Source organism: Lynx rufus, unplaced genomic scaffold (genome assembly GCF_022079265.1).
Source record: "Lynx rufus isolate CCGP_SWC_20201006 ecotype Redwood Valley unplaced genomic scaffold, mLynRuf1.p SCAF_15, whole genome shotgun sequence".
NCBI lineage: Eukaryota > Metazoa > Chordata > Mammalia > Carnivora > Felidae > Lynx > Lynx rufus.
In genome coordinates this window covers 49,069,168-49,088,725 of record NW_025814829.1, presented here as the reverse complement: position 1 = coordinate 49,088,725, position 19,558 = coordinate 49,069,168, and the positions used below count along the sequence as shown (strand labels likewise).

The 19,558-nt window shown below is 40.3% G+C and overlaps 1 protein-coding gene across 4 annotated transcripts in view; it reads left to right on the top strand.

Moving 5' to 3' along the window:
• Positions 1-19,069, top strand: part of DNM3 (dynamin 3) — a 559,767-nt gene extending 540,698 nt beyond the window's left edge. For 3 of the 4 annotated variants that reach the window (XM_047077325.1, XM_047077324.1, XM_047077323.1), the window contains one exon: positions 19,000-19,069. In XM_047077325.1, coding sequence (XP_046933281.1) covers positions 19,000-19,069 — 70 coding nt within the window. Of the gene's footprint in view, positions 1-839; positions 940-18,999 lie in introns of those variants that run through there. The other variant, XM_047077322.1, reaches the window with a different exon arrangement.
• The last annotated feature ends 489 nt before the right edge of the window (positions 19,070-19,558 follow it).

Sequence of the window (19,558 nt, the reverse complement as noted above, 5' to 3'; positions counted from 1 at the left end):
AACCTTGTTTGTCACAGACCTCGCACAACTCATTAAACTCTGAGCTAGGGGTTCCCCATCTATGAAAGAGGAACGATTTCACCAAGGTCGTTGCCCACGTCATACGAAATGAGGTGTTTGAAAGAGCCTGATAAACTGCAAGGCACTGTGGTTGTTAGGGTTATCATCACTTTGGTCCCAATCAGAAAGGATATATGTACTCTCAAACCTATTTTTTTTCTTAAAAATAGGTTCAGTTTAGAACTCATTTGTGACACAGCTAAATTTCTAGTAATAATAGTAAAAGTGATAGCTAATATTTATTGTGCTCTCATTGTATGCTAGGCACTGTCCTAAGTGCTTTGCAGGTACATTTTTGTTTACTGCGCACAGCAACCCAAAAGGATAGGTTACTATCCGCTTTACAGATGAGGCACAGAGTTCTAAACAACTTGCCCAAGGCTGCTCAACCAGACCCGAATGGAGCTGGGCTTTAATCCCAAGCAGTCTGACTCCAGAGCCCAGTCTCCTGACCACAATACCAGGGTTTCTCAACCTCGGCACTGCTGGCATTTTCCTTGTGGGGGGCTGTCCCACGCACTTCAGTATGTTTTGCAGTATCGGAGCCTCTACCCAGTGGATGTCAGTCGTACTCCTCCCCTCCCCCCCAGTTGCAACTATAAAAATGGCAACATTGCCAGCGTGTTTGGGGAGGTGGGGAGTGGGGTGTAAAATCCCCCTCTCCTTGAGAACCACTGCACTACGGTATTTCAGAGATTTTTCCCTTCCATGTAAAAAATAAATTAAAAAAAAGATCATTGTTGAGTCTCACTGCAAGTCAGATTAAATTACTGTTTTAGGAAACTTCAGATGGACTGGGAAAGTGTCTGCCATTGTGCCAGGAAGGTATGGAGGCCACTGGGCAAGGGCGTTGAGAGTGGGAAGACAGGAGTCCCATAAAGAGTCGGCTATTTTGTCTGTTTTGCTATAAGAAGGAACCAGAGCAACCTGGCGGTGCCTTTCCTCAGGAACGAACATGCATGTCTTTGTTTGCTTGCTTGGCTTTTTTACCTCTTTGTTTCAGATAAGCTGGCTTGCCAATACCCTTCAGAGATTCTGTTGAATGCTGAATCGGTTTGTTAAGTGGGATGGAGTCGCCCTTGGTATTCCCAAGCTCCTGTGCACAAGGTAGCAGGCAGGAATTGGTAGCTTGCGCTAGAGAAGGGGAATCACCAGCTTTAATGCATCTGTGTTGGGGAATTTATAGGACAGCAGTTGTGTTATTCAAAATTTCTAGAATATTCTCAGCTTGGAGCCAGATCTAACTTGCCCTGGCCTTGAAAAGAGTCTCAAATGTAAAACAGAAATGAAAGTTCAGAGTAAAAGAGGAAAGTTGGTTTTTGTGCTGAGCCTTCAAGTTTCAGCGCCAGTTCAGCACAACGGGAGGGAAACCCCTCTGGGGGGGTGGGGGGGTCACCTGAGAGGGAGCAAGAAAGACTCTGTCAGGATCCTTATGCCTATTAAAGTTTAGCTTTAGATGAAGAATTCTGACCACATAAAGTCTGTTTTTAATAAAAGCCAGAGCAGGAATCCTACCAAATGCAAGCCAGAAATGGGGTTTAAGATTTCAAAAAAAAAAAAAAAAAAAAGGAAAGAAAGAGAAAAAGAGACGACGAAGATGGAAAAAGAAAGAAAAAAGTTGAGGAAGCTCTTGTTGAAACTTCACCTTGTTCTGTTTATTTATATATTCTGATTTCCCTCTATGAGTTGCCTCCATTTTCTCTATTAAAAACTTAAAAAAAAAAAATGAAATGCCATTATCCATCATCTCCAGGAAAACAACCCTTAGCTTTCCGAGAAGGAAGTTTGATTTTTTTTCCCCTAGCTCTTTACTTTCTTAAGGGCCCTTTCTCGTCCTTTATCTGAAACCAGAAACTCATAACGTGACAAGACAGTACAAACCATGTCCCGCCGGCTCCCTGTTGGGCATTAATATTACAGAGGCAGTAACTGAACTTTTAGAGGCAAAATATTCCGCCATTCGGCATGTGCCTGCACGTAGCTTTCTTCTGGATAATTTGCAACTTCATTAGCAAGTTATGATTTTGACTTTTAAGAGCATATATACTTTTAACCCTATTCAAAGGTAATGAAAGCACTTGCAGTTGGACAGAAACCATGAGCGTTCTTTTTTTTTTTAATTATTATATATTTCCATTCCAATGTAAAGGAAGAGGAAGGAGAGAGGCGGGTGGAGTCATTTTTGGCCCCACTTTTCTCAGCTGCTCAAGCTGTTCTGGTTTATGTGTGTGGAGGCTTTCGGTGAGGAAGCTGGAAATACTGCGAGCTACATGCCTGTTTTAATTACTTCCACCTGAGCTGGGGGGCATCTCTGTCCCAAAGAGACTCACCAGTAGGGATGCTTCTGTCATTAGTAAGTTCAGTGTACACAAATCTGATTTGTGGAACATTTTCTACCGCCAGGATATCTGACGTGCCCCTCCCCTCTCGCCCCACTCAACTCCTCTGAAGGGGCTAAAGCCCAGTTTGAAAATCCCAGCCAGTTGTGTTCTTGTTTAGCAAGATGATCTTAAGCAGACATCACCACCTCTTTAGGGGCCCTATTCTCTTACTTGAAGATCCCGATCTTCATCAAATACTAACGTTGGGGCTGATGTAGCTATTTTCAGTCACAGCTTCTTAAAATTAGTTAATTGGGAATCACAGCCTTTGACATTAACAGAACAAATTAACTGAAGCAGAGCGTGTTTTTCCTGGCAACAGCTGATTCTGGCATTATTTTACTCATTTGTCTTCTCCCCTCTCCTTGGACTAAGCTATTTTGCAACAGTCAAAAGGGGATAAGGGTGGGAGGAAGGGTCTCTATCCAAGGAAAAGCAAACTTCATTTGCCTCGTCACTCAATCCTCTCTTTAAAAAAATATATATTGAAAAACTGAAGTATGTTCTTTTAACTACCCTTGTCACCAAGTCTGATGGTGTCTTTTAAAAATGGCAAAACTGAATCATAGGAAAGGATTTGGCTTTTACCCCAACTCCTCCACATGACAGAAACGCAAGATGGAAACCAAGAAACGCTCCATCAGAGGACTCTCTGATGAGTGCCATCGCGAAACTGGCACCCTGCTCTGCGTGCGCAGTCCCGGAGGGGCATCAGCACTGCCACAGGGTTTCCCACTCGGACCCATTCCGTGACTTATTCATTTCCCCCGACTTGACATGGCACCCTTGTGCCACGGCACCTTCCGGTCCCCCAGTCTCCATAATTTACTGCTAAACCAACCATAGCAAAAGATACATAAATCCCTCTACACAAGGAGATAATTGTTGCACTCGTGGTCTTTTCTTTAAGGAAGTAAAAGCCATTTGCTTCTCTTTACAATTTAATCTTGTTTCAGACATTTGACGTTGATACCCTGCTGTGCTATATCTCTTTTACATATTTTATATGTTGATTTAATTGACAGTTGACACGGAACCCCTTTCACTTAGGGATAAGGTCTCCTTGTTTTGTTTTGTTTTGTTTTTCAGCCAGTCCCCCAAATTTTGAGTAAGGACAAACCCACGATTCTTATAAGTGTGTCTTTGCATCCCTAACATGAAGGTTTGGTGCCATGAAGGATGAAGCTGCTGAGAATTGAAGTCATGGGCTTAGGGTACATGGACAATTAAGCGACTTTGGGGACTAGCCTGTGTCCGACTCTCCCGCAATCATGTCCTGGAAACATCCTGATTTGCTCCCTCTTCAAGAGCCCTCTAAAAGTATGACTTCTCTTAGCAGCTGAGTGTCATTTGGACAAATGATGAATTCGCCTTGTGATTTCTGATTTCAGCCATGAGGTTTCTTTTTTTTTCCTTACTGTCCTTCCCCTTTAAAGAACAAATAAATAAATTTATGATTAGGTAGTCTGATTTTTCAGGGAACAGTTTTTATTTTTAGCGACTGGATTTAAAAGTTAAGCAAAAAAAATTTTTTAAGTATAAATGCCAAGAATAGAAACAACTTTGAGGTATTCTTTCTGATTCTTAATACTTAGTGCATTTCATGAGGCTGCTGTGTCACAAAATTTGTTACTGAAATCCCAAATGTAATTAATAATTTGTTGCAGGTTTAACATGAGTTGTCATGATGCTTCATATATTTTAATGAAAACAGAAATGCGGCCATAAACTGTTCACTAAATAAAATATTCAATTTAATTTAAGCCCCTCAATTAACTATCCCATCAAAATCATTCAAATTCCACAACGATTCTGGTCGTAACATAATATTGCACTGAGGTGAATCGATGGTTAATGGCAAAGTTTTTCATTCTTCAGTCTTGGTTTCAATCTGGTTTAAGTGAAGGTAAAATTAGTCTGGTGGTTTCCTTCTTGGGTCTAGCAAACTTGAGTCTCCTTTACACAAACATCTCCATCCTGCCACAGTGCGAATGACGGGCAGCGTGTGTAGGTGAGGCCCGGGCACAGAACTGTAAGGGTTCTGAAGGTCAGAATCTGGGAGTTTTGCAGAGGTGTTGAGGCGGACTTCAGATTGCCTTTCTGTTTTGGATGTGTCCCCTATCTTACTTTTCCAAACATCCGATGTGGCAGGAGGATAGAAGAAAAAAGAAAAGAAGGAAGGATCTACATCAAACTAAGTACAAGCAACATAAATGCAGACAGGCTGCAGGCAGTGGTAAATATAACAATATGCCGCTGTTAGCCCAGTGGTAACTGGCATTAAGTTAACGGAATACAACTGTTTCCACATCCCATGACAAATAATAGCAAATAGCTCTGTCATTGTTCTCTCTGGGGTTCTAAATTGCTAAGCTTCAGCCATTGCAGGGAAAGCCCTTCTGAGTTTCAAGATACCCAGCCCTGTCCTGGGCTTCACCTGATTGATAGAGGAAGACAGCCAAGACGGGAGTCTGGCACAAGAGCCACTGACCAGTGAAAACTGCACAGTAAATGATGATTATTCTTCCTGTGGCCAGTCGGCAGCAAACTGTCACCGGTTGGAATCTGCTGAATGTTCCTCTATACAAGTTGATGTCAGCTCAAAAAAGAAAAGAACAGAGCAGAAGAGAAAAGAGAAAGAAAAGCGAACTGCACCCGGTGTAAGCAGCCAGGCGCACACAAGCTAGTACTGCTCTTTCATCGTGCCCTCTTTTGTCTCCGTCGCTGTGAGAGAAGAGTGATTTTCCAGGGAAATCCTTCACATGCAGACAGTTCTGGTTAGATGGCATGTTTTTCAGTGACTTCAGAGATCCATAGCACGAACAGCTCATTCTCGGAGTGTGCTGCTCGGATAAAATTTAGAGGTGAGAGAGCCACAATTCATGGCTCTGAGCTGCCGGGTGCTTCTTCCTCCCCTCTGACTTATCAGCTACTGTGAAAGACTAGAAGCGAAATTTAGCTTACAAGAGTTGCTTTAGCTGATAAACAGCCAGGAAATTAAACATGAAATTGTAAACACTGCATCTTTCACTCAGAATGTGCCTTAAATGCTTACCTCCAGCAGTATGAGAAAGGGAGTTGAGGACTTAGCTGAGGGTTTGATGGCTTTTGTCTGCCTGACATAACTTTATTGCTGCTTAAACACAGAATTTTTAAATGCCCAACACTGAAATCCTTTATCTCACCAGAGCCAACATACTGTAACCATTGTCTGGGGGAACCTCTGAAGCTAAACACGTATTTACACCCTTTAGTTGCCAAATGAAATCCATCTGGCTTACTAAATGCTGTTGCCAAAAGAATATTACACTTTTGGTCTGGCCGGTATTTTCAAGTGTGGGGGGAGGGGGACAGTGTTGGGAGGGCATTGGCTTGAGAGAATCTGTATGTGTATTGATGCCCTATTACCTGTACGTGGATGAAGCTGAGATCACTTGGCAACTCTGATCAAAAATAGAAGAATTCCTACCTAGGGCAAAGTCTAAAGCCACAAGGTATTTAGGCAGCCTCATCATGGTATGGTACTTTCTTTTCCTTCTGGCTGCTTTTTAGGCATCAGAGCCACATGATAAGCAAACCCACAAATAGTGGGTACCCTAATTTCTGGAATTATTTTTTTTAATGATTCCCATAAACACTAGGAAGTGTGTTCCTAGTGTTCCAGCCAAAATGATCAGCTCACATGAACTGTAGAGAGAACACATTCCATCCAAGGATCAGAAAAAAAAAAATGGTTAATCAAAATGGCAAGTGGCAAAATTCTCAATCACTCATGGTCAATGTCAAGGCTGGGCCTTCTTGACTTACTTCAATTGCTCAGACATAAGGAGAGTTCCAAACCTTCATCAAGTCAATGTTTTCCCCCATTGGAATTAGTTTCACACCAAAAATTAGGAAACAGTGTAAATACTGGGAACCCAGTAAATGTGCAAGTTAATATAAAATTTAGAAATAAGCTCCATTCCCGGGGCGCCTGGGTGGCTCATTTGGCTAAGCATTCGACTCTTGATTTCAGCTGAGGTCGTGATCTCACAGTTCGTGAGTTGGAGCCCCGCACTGAGCTCTGCACTAACAGTGCGGAGCCTGCTTGGGATTCCCTCCCTCTCTCTCTCTCTTTCTCTCTCTCTCCTTCCCCCCCCCCCCATGCACTCTCTCTCTCTCTCAAAGTAAACAAATAAACTTTAAATAAAAATAAACAGAAATAAGCTCCATTCCTCCCCTGCTTCCTTTGCGGAAGGGCTGACAACCCAGTGGAGAGGGAGACTAACGAGACCTGGATAACCACAAAGTAGCCGCACCGCCACACAAGAGTCCCCAGGCTTCTGTGGCAGGTCTGAGAACCAAGAGGAAGTGAGACTGTGTGAGAAGAAGGCTTCAGGTGGTTTTGAATATGATCTGGGAAGTGATTTTATTTTATGGTCAAATATAGCAGTTTTCTCCACCACGTAAATATTACCTATATTTGGTTTCAGATTTCCATGAGGCAGCATTATCTAAATTTATTTTGGTCAGTATATATGACATTGATCTAGAATGAGACCTCTTGTGAGAGTAGATGAGAAAGACTTTCAAAGGTATTTTGCAGCCCAGAAAGTCTAAAATGAAATTATTTCACTTGGGCATGGATGCTTATATAAGATACATTCTGTACCATGTGTATTTTTTTAAGGTTATATTAGGATTGTTCTCAAAGCCAATTTTAAGAGTGAATGAAATTTTTCCCTCAAATAAATCTACCCTTAGCATCATGCTCAAGGGACTTTGCCAGAAAGTCTATACACTGCTCCACCTTTAGACCACCATTCACGGAGGAAAAGCTATAAAACCTGAGGAAAATGTCTACTTATTTTTAAAACAACTAGAATTTCTTTTTTGCTTCTTGGTAGTGTTGGAAAATATTTTAATAACTAAAATAATAAAACTTCATGTGAGGCAAATTCTACCTTAATTATTGCCTCTTGGGGTGGAAAATTAAGGAAACATTAGTAAATGTGTTAACTAGAGAAACCACCACAGTAATTTCCCTCCACATATCTGAGTCTAAGGTCAAAATAAAACCCATGCTACACATATTATTTGAAAGAAAGCAAACTTCTAGTTTTAGCTCGACAATAGCAGTGTCAGAGTACTCAGGACTGAAACTAATGGACCACAAAAATCCCTGTGACTCATCATTAGACACTGATTAACTTACTTAAATGCCCTATTGTTCAGTGTAGGAATCTGTAACAAGGCATGTTGATATGATTACTTGATTTTTTTTAATATTCCAGACACTCTAAATTATCCCATTACCATCTTAATACTTGAAAACTCATTTTAAAGCACAGTATCTTTGAATAGACATGTTGAAATAGTGCCTCTCCTTTTTGCTTAAAACTTTGGTGTATAATTGACTGCATCTTATAAATTTCCTTCTTTTTTTTTTTTTTTTTTTTTTTTTTTTTTTTTTTTTTTTTACCATACTTGCCTCCTCCAACCCAGGACCTTTTCTCCATATGTAGCTATTTGATGTATGTTGTTCATTCACCGTCCTCTAGGTGACTGAACGACACATGGGGCACTCGTGCCAATAGCCACTGTTACTGTACTGTTCCAAAGTCCCCTTCCCTGTTGAGCAAGAAGAAAATGTGAGCGTCACAAGGAGTCCTTGCAACTTGTAAATACTTTCATAATCTCCACAGACTGTTCAGCTTTCAGTTAAAGTGTTGTTCTTTTTATGAGTAAAGCTTGCTTTTCTATACTTTTTCCTACGGAGTTCATGCTGCTTATTAAGTGTGCATTTTGAGAGGTAAAAATACGAAGCCAGAACAATGAAGGTAGCACTGACCACTGTCTCCAGTTGAGAAAGCAATATTAAATCAGAAAAGCGAGGTCTTAGAACCTTTCTCTTTGCTGCATTCTCATTGCACTCTTGCCTTGTACCCCAATCCTGAGTTCCCTTGTCCCTCAGGTGAGCCCTACATCCAACAGGACAGTCTTCCTTTAGTTACTTATGTCGGACACCTGCCTTCTAGCTTCTAGTGTTTGGCAGGCCAGCAGGATGAGGTAATAATCAGAAGAAAATGTTCTGGTTCTTTGGCCTCATCCACGTACAACATTATCCAAAACAGTTTTCTGTGAGTGAGAACAGAGTGGCTTTGAGATCCCTTGGCCTAACGTTCTGTAGGAGTGTGGAGGAACAAACTAACTCTTTTGATCCCTTCTAAGATAATGGAAATATAAATTATATCTTCCTTTGCCTGTCCTTTCCGTGATGTTTACAGACAGATGTATGTAGAAATGAGAGCCTTTCACTTGTAAACATGTTGGCTTCACTTTCTCCAAGTCAAGCCGTCTTCTTAAGCACAGCTCCGTGGTCATTACAGCAGTGTTTTCCTAAAAGCATATTTTGTGAACTATTCCTCCAGGATGATGGCAGTTTTTGTAAGACAGATGCCTAAAAGACATATGGTTTTCATAGATTTTTCCGTCTAGACTAGCTTTATTTAGTGACTTTTGGTCTGAATTGGTCTAGTTAAAGTTTCTGTAGAAGCTTGTATAAAAATTTTAAATGTGGGCATACCGTTAAGGTGTAAAACAAAAAGTTTGACTTCTTATTGGCAATAGATTAAAAGGGATTGGTTGAAAGTTTCCTTCAGGTTAAGTAATTCTGACCATCCTCTATGCCCACTCGTCCACTCCACTCCCACAACACTGTCCAGAATGGAAAGGCTTACCCCTCAAATCCTATAACTGTTAAATTCATATACTTTTCAGTTTTCTTGAGTAAATTCTTTGTGTTCCAGTTGATGTGTGTGCGTGTGTTAGAAAGCTATAATTCTTTCTGCAGACTCTTTACATGGCCCAGGGGACATATGATTCCTTGCCCTTTTAGCACCAATTTTTACAAACACAGCATTTCCCTCATTTAAAAAAAAATAAAAGTAAAAAAAAAAATAAAAGCACCCATCAAGCCGTCGAGTAAAGGAGATGGAACATTTGGGAGTTTTTGTAGTACCTTCAGCCACTGATAAAAATTCTGTTTTTCAATGCAGTTTCGGAGCCAGCATCAAAGACTCGTTTAGGAACAGTATGACACTTTAAGAGGAAAATAATTACTTGTAGACTTGCCTAGAAATCGGCCTTTTGCTCCCTCTTTTGTGAGAGCTAACGCCATGGCTCAATCCCAGTCTAGCTGTATCAGAACGAGGAGGCTCGTGGAAGGGGGAATGTTGGCCACTCTGTCTCCACCAGGATCATCACCTGGCTATGCGCTAAGCATTTAATTGGACTTAGTCACATATTTGTTCACTGACATGGCAGCTTGTGAGGCACACTGCCTCTCTGTTTTCCTGTTTGCTTTAAACTTTTTTGTTTTTCAAACTTGAGCTCTAAGGCATGTTAGAGCTCCTCCTGCTGGATTTTTTTTTTTTTTTTTTAATCATCCCTGGGATTGTAATTAGTAAACCGGTAACTCTTTGTCTCCATTTCTGCCACTAGGACTTATAGGTGTAAGTGGCCAGAAAAAAATATCACGTGGTGCTTTTAAAACTGGCCTTTTAATTCACCAGGTATCACGGTCAGGCAGAAGTGAAACACTGGTGCAACAAAAATCTTCCCTAAGTCTTCAAATTCCTTGATCTCTGTTTTTTTGTTACTAAAATAAAAGGAATTAGTTAACTTTTCCATCAATATTTCTAGTCACATATTTGCCCTGAGGTAAGGCCCCAAGTCAGATACTCATGGCTGCAAGGCTCTTGCCCTCTGTCAGAGAGGGACAAAAAGCCTTTTCTGTCTTTCCAAACCAGAAACAAATACTCCAGTTCTATGTAGAGATTCAAAGGGGCGCCCCTTTCCTCCCATCCCTGCTTCTTTTTCCTCTTCTCACTGACTTGAGATGACAAAGGAATGTGCATCTCCTCTCCCAGTAGCTGGTTCTTAGCACCTCCTTCCCAACCTCTCCTCCTTCCCCCAAATGGCGGAGTTGGCCAACCCCTTCCCCTGGTGCCTGGGGTGGGAGTGAGGGGGAGGGCAGGGAGAAGAGGACAGAAGAAGATGAAGAGGGTTAGACATAGTTGTGCCCCAGCAACATCAATGGGACTAGGTTTCTACATCATGTAAGTTCTTGGAGATCTCTTTGGGGATTTCTCAAAAGAGAGAGAGAGGAGGAGGGAGGGAGGGAGGGAGGGAGGGAGAAAAGAGGAGAGAGGGAGAGAAATGGAAGAAAATCATCGGAAGGGACACTGCCTAACTTCATTCAATAGCCATGTGCGTGTAAAACTCTTTTCAAACCACATCCTTTCTTTTACCACTGTATCCCTCTCACCTTCTGCTTCTTTGCAGATCTTTGAGTCTTTCCCTCCACCCAGCTTTTCTGTTGTCAGTGATAACAGTCCAGAGGCTAAACCATGGGGTTTTTTTAATCTCAAAAATAATGCTGTTAAGGAATCATATTGTAATACAACCCCAAACCCTCTAAGTTCTCCGTTTTATGAATTAGGACTCAGAGCAAAACAAGGAATTTTGGCACTTGTGATAAAGAACAAGACAACATTTTGTTTCTCAAACTGACAGTGCTTTTTTTTTTCTAGCTTTCTTTCCTTCACACATACTATTTCCTATTTCTTGGGCTGCCAGTCCCCTCAACTTCCCTTGCTTTCTGGAAGTCCTTCTAACCCCCTAACCTTCCAATCCCAGGCTAAGACTCCAGGTGTCCCTGAAACTCCTGAGGCACAGCCCTGTCAGAGCACTTACACTGTTGCCCCATCTCGAATAGAAACTCCTAGGCAGTGATTATGTTTCCGTACCTCTGACTTAACACAGCACGTAGCACATAAACAGGGCTTACTGGGAAATGAAAGAATACAAAATGAGTTGATGTGCAGCACTTAATCGAAATTTATTTTGGAATTAACGCAATATTTAGTGTACTGTAGGAAACAATTTAGGGGCTCCTGGGTGGCTCAGTCGGTTAAGCATCCGACTTTGTCTCAGGTCATGATCTCGTGGGTTCGAGCCCCACATCGGACTCTGTGCTAACAGTCCAGAACCTGGAGCCTGCTTCAGATTCTGTGTCTCCTTCTCTGTCTGCCCCTCCCTCGCTCGCATTCTCTCTCTCTCTCTCTCTCTCTCAAAAGTAAATAAATATTTTTTTAAAAAATTTTTTAAGAATTTAAACACAAATACTTTCTCTCTTGTTCTGTTCTATTCAAACGCTTGCCTGCCTGAATGCTATTATAAAATTATTTTGTACAAATCACAAAGTGAGCAGAGTTAATGTGGGCAAATCATCCTTTAAGCTACTTTTTTGCTGGAATCACGGAAGTGGGTATATCTGTACTGTCCCTATGAATGAAATCCATGTGGGGAGGGAGATTAAAATTACCATTTATCTCAGGGACTAATTTATACAGGATATTAGATGTTTATATCATCAAATAACAGTTGTGGGCTATTTTTCCCCTTATGTTCTTACTTCAGATTCCATCAACTGATTCATACTTTCCCAATGACATATGTTATAAAATCATGGGTTCATTTTCACAGGGGAAAGAAACTGGCTCTAATATGTAGCACGAATCATATTAGAGAATTCTTAAACCCTTTAAGTGGACTCCAAGTTCTCTGTTCTTTCCAACATCTACTGTAAACTATTCTTGGACAGTATTGGCTCATTGTGTTGCTAACGCTGAAAAGGCCAAAAATATGCTGGATAGCAGCCTATATTATTTTTTATAATAAATTACAAACTACTATCTTCCATGTGGTCAATATCCTGACCGTTGTAGCATTTTTTAAAACAACCTCATAGCTTATAGATATGCAAAAATCTGAGCATTAATAAATGCTCAAAATAAGAAGCAAAGCACAAACGCAACTGTGTTTAAAATACTGTCTCATAAGCTGGTAGAGCAGACATTTGCAAGAGGAAGGTCCTAGTTAGTTGCTGTTCCATTTCACCCAGAGGTGCTCTCCTGAATTGTCCTTGGCATATTCATTCATTCCCATCCACTGAACTACTGGTTGGGACACTGCCCTCTGCAGGTGCTGTGGAGGACTGTCAGCAGGATAAAGAATAATCTTGGTTCATTGGAAGTTTATTAATGTCATTTAGATGATGAACTATGTATAAACTATATATACATGCCTTAAACTGTGAAAAACAATGCAAGGATGACGTAATTCAGGAGGACCGTGGAGAGACAAGGCATTACAGTTCCCAAGGGAGAGAGACTATGGACACCCCCGACTCAGCTGATCCACCAGGGCCATGTTTGCCTGGGGCTGCTTTCGAGACAAGCCCAGCAGAGCCCACTGTGGGAGGTGCTCTTTATGATTTTAGAAAACTCAGAAGCAGTTTTTGTTTTAGTTCTATTTTGTTCTGTTTTCTAAGAAATTCCCCAGATGTAGCCTTACTTCTTATGGTTCAGTACACAAAACCCTTCATTTAAAAAAGGGTGTTTTTGTTTTTGTTTTGTTTTTTACCTGTTTCATCAATAAGATAAACAAGTTAGGCAAGTTGGTATCAGATCCTGTGACTCCTAGAAACTGGGATGTGTAAGTCTACCATCATCCTAATGTAATTCTATGTAAATTGAATTTTTGAGACAGAAGTATTTTAAAGCCTCAATTATCTTTAATAAGGAGAACTTGTGGTATAAAGAAGCCTGTTGCATATCCTTTTCTAGGCAAATACTACCCTGGTAGGCATATCTCATTCCTCTAGATGTGTTAATGTTTGTATATCTTTTTTGAGTGTTTCCTTTTTGGGGGGGGGTGGTTCACCTAGCTAATTTAGGTTGGATTTCAGTCTTAACCCTCTCCAAAGATGACAATTTGGAATGCATGTTCATAGATACTTACTTTCTGTACTTACTGACATTATCATAAGCAAATACAAGCTTCCCTAAGCAAGTATATCCTTCTGGTGATGACTAACAAGAAAACTATCAGAGATATAGTATCTTGGTCTTTACAAAATAAACCTAACACCTCTCTGACCCATCTTACATCTAATTCTCAAACGTGTCAAAGTATTTCTATAATCATTTCTTCATCCTTCTTAAGAGTTTTTTTTGGTACTTTCTCTTTTTGCTCATACTTTATCTGCAAGTGAATTGAATTGCTAATAAAGTAAGACCAAAATCACTTATTATACCTTAGAACAATGGTTTTCAGAGCCTGGTCCCAGGACCAGCAGCATCGGCAGCATCTAGGAACTTGCTAGAAATGTCTCACCACATTAGAAACACTGTGTGGTACCCAGCAATCTCAATTTTCACAAGCCCACCTGGGAATTCTGACTTATGGTCCAATTTGAGAACCATTGCCTTAGCACATGCTAATGTAACTGTCCAGTAGAAAGAATCCTGGCCTGGGAGTCAGGAAATCTTAGTTGAAACATAGAAGAGGAAGGAAACTGAGCTGCGTAGACTCAGTCTGGCTCATACATTTACCAGTCTCATAATTCCCACTTCCCATCCCAACAAGGAATAAAGGCAGGGGCAGAAAGACCAAGCCATTTCAACAATCAGTGTTATGGTACCTGGTGGCAAGAAACTAGAGGAACAGTCATTTATTTCCACCACCACCCCACACTAAAGCAATTTGCCCTATAGAATTCTCCCCCAACCCCTGTTAAGATAGGCCTCACATCATGAATACTCAAAACCAGCTAACCCAAAGCAGAGCAGATGAAATTTTAGTTCTTCCATTCTTAGAAGAGAACTGAAAGAGACAGTAAGACAAATAATGCATTTTTCTCTTATCAGTAAAGCCAGTCCCCACCCCACCCCCGCCCTCAATGCCACCCACCCTGCATGAGCATTGGACTTTCTTACAAAAATTGTCATTGTCCAAAAGACTGTAAAAGGTTCATCCCTGCAGCTACAAATGCAACTGCAAGTATTACATCTTTCCCTTTGATTTGGAAGCAGAAACATGGCTCTTCTATCATAACCATAAACCGCCCACACACAACACAGTGTTTCAATAAACACTAAGTGATGCAAGATGCTCCAGATCCATGTAATGGGTTACTTAATGAAGCCCATCACTAAACAAAGCAACTGAGCAAAATTTGGTACAAAACAATTTTGCTTTGCCCAAAACAAACTGTCTTATGAGGTGAATGTCTTTGGAAACTCTTTGAATGGTTAGGAAGTAGACCCATGAAATGGCCTTAACAGTAAACCTTAAATGCATTTCTGGTCTTCAAGTTGGCAAACAGCACTGCTTATTAAGAAAATCACACTGAACAACTTAATGCTCCTCCTGAATTGCTTCCTAGTAGAGTTTTCTTGTTTTGGAAACAAAATGATGCCTATTCCTTCTAGGAGGGTGGGGAGGGGGATCTTTCAGGATTTTTAATTACTAAGCATAGATAGATAGATAGATAGATAGATAGATAGATATAGATATAGATATAGATGTTACTTTAACCTGAAATGGTGCATATTTTAAAGATGTCACAATTATTTTGAAAGCACATGATGGAAATTTTGTCCTTTATCCTTTTAGTCATTGATTCACCACGCAGGTATGCAGTGCCTATTTAATGCAAGGCCCTAAGGGACGCTTTTAAAGAGCTCATAATGGAGAGATTCTCCTGATTTCTTTATTAAAAACCATGCCACGAGCCAAAGATCTTGCAAGTTTAACAAGAAAAGACAAAAGTGCCAGCACAGAGCAGACAGTTACATTCCCCTAGTGTCCTGCCTTGCTTCCTTTCTGCACTTGCCCATTACCGTTGTCTTTTTCTTGGTCCATCAGCATGATCCAAAACTGGGGACGAGATTAATGAGCAACAGTTGGGCCATCAGAACATTTAAATCTCTCCCTTCTCTATACCCATGATTGAACTCCTCCCTCCCATCCTCATCACATAATTTCTAATTTCTTATAACCTCATTATAGACCTACATTCTCTTACGTCTTCCAAGTTTTATACATTGCGGTTGAAATCATATTTGCCCCTGCTTTTTCCACTTGAAATGAGGTGCGATAGTAAAAACCACTTGCATACTTGTCTATCCTGTTCATCTTCCACTCTGAATAGATTCTGAGTTTTTAAAAATCATGCATCATAATGCAGTCCACATAGTAGACGCTCAATAAATTTTGCATGCAACGTATAACTAGAAAGCATGTTATAGATCATCTAGTCTGAGTCTCCTATGCCTGTGATGGGGAAACTCAGGAAGTTCTCTAAAGAACTTCCGGTGGTTAGTGAAGGTACAAATTGGCAGTTGGAGCTAGAATTCATGTCTCCTGACTCCAGATCTAGTACTCTATCAGCGGAAACTCGCAGATAAACACCTCAAAATTATTCTTGGCCCCATTGGATCTGTCCCCTCTGATCTGGCCTGTACTCTAACCTAGCCAAACATCTTTGTTTAGACACTTTTCAGCCATTCATTTGTACATTATTTAATAAATTTTTATTCACTGCCTTCTTTTATTCACTGCATAATCACATTATGCTAAATGCTGAATATACATAATAAATACACAATATGTGGTCTCTGCTCTCAAGGAATTTATCAGAAACTATAGACAATAATCTAGTGAATAATAATTACAAACAGGATTAAGTGCTATGAAATACACAAATACCATGAAGTGACTGGGGGCAGGGTGGTTGGAAACTATAGGATGGTCAGGAAGGACTGAGGAATGACATTTCAGCCAAGAACAAAAGGATCAGAAGAGAACTTAGTTTGTATTCGTTTCTCCCTTTGCTACAATCCTTGGTGCAAGCTATCATGCATGCAGGAAACAGTTACCAACCCGCCATGCCATGTTGTATCCTGCCTCTCACTGAATTTGTAATTTAATATCCACTTAAAAAAAAATCCCCTAATTAAGTCCAACCCATTATTGAATCTTCTGGTAGAGTTTCCTTCCTTCAAGTTCAAATTCTGGCCAACTCCCTCCCCACCTCCCAGAACTGCTTAATTGCTAAGAATACATTTCTATGGGTTATGTGACTATTTATCAAACTCGCTGAGGACAGGAGGCCTATTATTTAATACTTACTCCAAACATCTATTAAAAAATTGAGTATATATGTTATAGGTAACATTTCCAAAGGTCAAAATCCTACATGTCACTGTAGCTTTTTTTTTCTTTCTGCAGCAGCAATGATTGACTAACAAATATCTTTATGTAATGTAAAGATCAGTGAATACTCATCAATTGCTTCTCTTTTTACTTTATTATTATTTATTTTAAGAGAGAAAGAGACACAGAGTGCAAGCAGGAGGAAGGGCAGAGAGAGAGAGGGAGACCCAGAATTCAAAGCAGGCTCTAGACTCTGAGCTGTCAGCACAGAGCCCCACGTGGGGCTTGAACCCACAAGCTGTGAGATCATGACCTGAGCTGAAGTTGGATGCTTAACCAACTGAGCCACCTGGACACCCTGTATTCATCAATTGCTTCTTACTTCTGGGGATAACTTTAATTTATTCAGTTGTCAGTGGTCAGTTGTTTAGTGGCTGAATGATAAGCACACCCTGTAAAAATAGGAAGATGAGTAAGATACAGCCCGTTTCTCATCAGTGGAGGTAAACATACAAACCTAATTAGGATTCAGTGTGATGGTTATAATAGAAATATGCTGAGATGCTTTCGAAGCAACTGTATCAAGATGGGGGAAGTAGGTCAGAGAAGACATCACAGAGGTGAGTCTTGAAGGATGGATAGCAGGTCTAGCAGATGAACAAAACAGCACTGAGGACGTAATTGCATGTAATATCACGCTCAACACTGTATGAGGCCAGTTAAGTGGATGTGACCTCTGACCTCTAGAAACTTCACATCAAAGGAGAAAATGATTCAGGTTCAAGATTCAGGACATAAGCTAAATAAATATGGTCCTTTTAAATGAAAACGAGCAGTATGGTGGTGGAAAGGCAGGTGCTTTCGCATGGTCTGGGAGGACTTTTCCTAGCAGGGAATACTCAAAACATTTCAGGTGGTCATGGTAGCCAGTAGCCTTTCTGGAAAAAAGAGGATTTATTTGTTTACTCAAATTAAACAACTAGTATTGAACAGTTTAATTTGGTTACTGTGCCTGTAAGGAATCTCCAGTTACACTTTAAAAAACTGAGTCCCTGGGGACACCGGGGTGGCTCGGTCAGTTAAGTGCCCAACTTCCGCTCAGGTCATGATCTCACAGTTCATGGGTTTGAGCCCTGCATCTGCACTGGTGGCACGGAGCCTGTTCGGGATTCTCTGTCTGCCCCTCCCCATCTCTCTCTCTCTCTCTCTCTCTCTCTCTCTCTCTCTCTCAAAATAAATAAACAATAAAATTAAATAAATAAATAAATAAAATAGAGTGCCTGCCTAATGATAAGACCAGCATAAGAGGTTAAATTGGAGTGCACCTTCCCAAGGAAATCTTTCCTCTAAAGCCTCTTGGACATTTTTCAGGTGCAGGGACCATAGATATCTGCCAATATCTATGGGTTTGTGCCTAAATGGTATTTATACCACTGGTCAACAATATCTCTTCTGCTTTTATTTTTTCCTTGACCGTCTAGTTTTATTTTATAGCTTTGTGATTTGTAAACATTTTATGATTGTTTTCTTTAATTTTTTTATCTTCACTTCTTCACACCTGAGAAGGGATGTTTGATTTAATCATGCTAGTGTTTCCAATGCGGAAACAACTGCAAGACATGACTATACTTCAGAAGGAATCTTTCTGAAAAAATCAATGGGAGAGTTTTACCAAGAAGAAAGGTTTATCTTTGGAGAATTTGTTGAATTTTGCTGGTTACAAAAATTACTCCCCAAGATACTACATACAAAATCAAGTCCACACAAAGTTTACTAATACACTTAGGAAGTAAATGTAGGGGTTCAGGAAATAAAGAATATTACATGGTAAATTTGAGATTCTCACGTACAGTAATATTTCATTATCTGGAGTTTATTCAGCAACCTCAGCTGACCTCAGAAACACCATTACTGACCAGAAACTGAGTGATACTCATCCTGAGCCTGTTTACACTTATTGTAGAGAACTCGAAAACCTTGATCCTCTGGTTTTCTAGGTCCCTGCAAATTAGGAGTAAAAGAATAAATTGGAGAATTCTACTGCTAAAGGCAATGAGAAGTGATAACTAACATTCTGACAGTGAGAGAAAGGAGGAAGAATATCATTTAAAGGGAAATAAAAATTCAAAACCCAGAATTCCCTGAAGCCTAGTATATCTTATAAGTTCCTGGAGTCGGCATAACCTAACAGAGTTCACCCTATGTAATCATTCTCTATTGGCGAAGACACGTGCAGTATATTTCAGATAGCTTTTAAATGATTTAATTATTATTTTAGTATTGGGAGGGACAGCCTCAGTTTTGAGAAAGATTTGCATATGAAAAAATTAGCATATTTTTGTTTAAAAATGCTCGATGACTGAGGTGACACTGTTAAAATCATTACAGATGGCAACCACTCCTGCTGGCCTGTCTGTGCATGAGCATGTGTGCCATGACTCTCTCAGTGTCTTTGGGACAGCCTTCTGCTAGATATTCTACTTGTTTCTTTACCTTTCTCTTTCTCTCTTTCTAGCCGGAGACCACCCCCATCACCAACTCGTCCCACTATAATCCGTCCACTAGAATCCTCCCTGTTAGACTAAACGAAGTGTCTGGCATGGCAATTAATTACTAATGAATTATGCGAAAGCAACATATTTGATCAGTAAATCATGAGTAGTCGCATGTGTGGACATCAGTAGGCAAGTAACCAGTTTTACTAATGCATTATTGCTCATCTTCTTTGCTCATGGTGTATCAGACCTTTGGAGTTTGACTCTTGAAAACTGCTAACCTTTCGAGGCTTTATATGTCGTATATTGACCAAGGGTAGGTTTGTATAGCAGCCCAGTAGTGGGAGACCATTTGCCTACCCTGGCATATATTGAAATTGCTTTGGACAAGTTCCCAGGTTATCCACCAGGTAGCCCATTAAGTATAATTCTTAAGAGCTATGAGATGGTGGGCTTAGACCTAAGCCATACATACTTATTTTCCCACATTCTGTTTGGCTGACAAAAATTATGTTGTCTATTATTAATGTTTCCTCCTACTCTATAATTACCCATTATAGATCTATCCTCTTTCCTTTT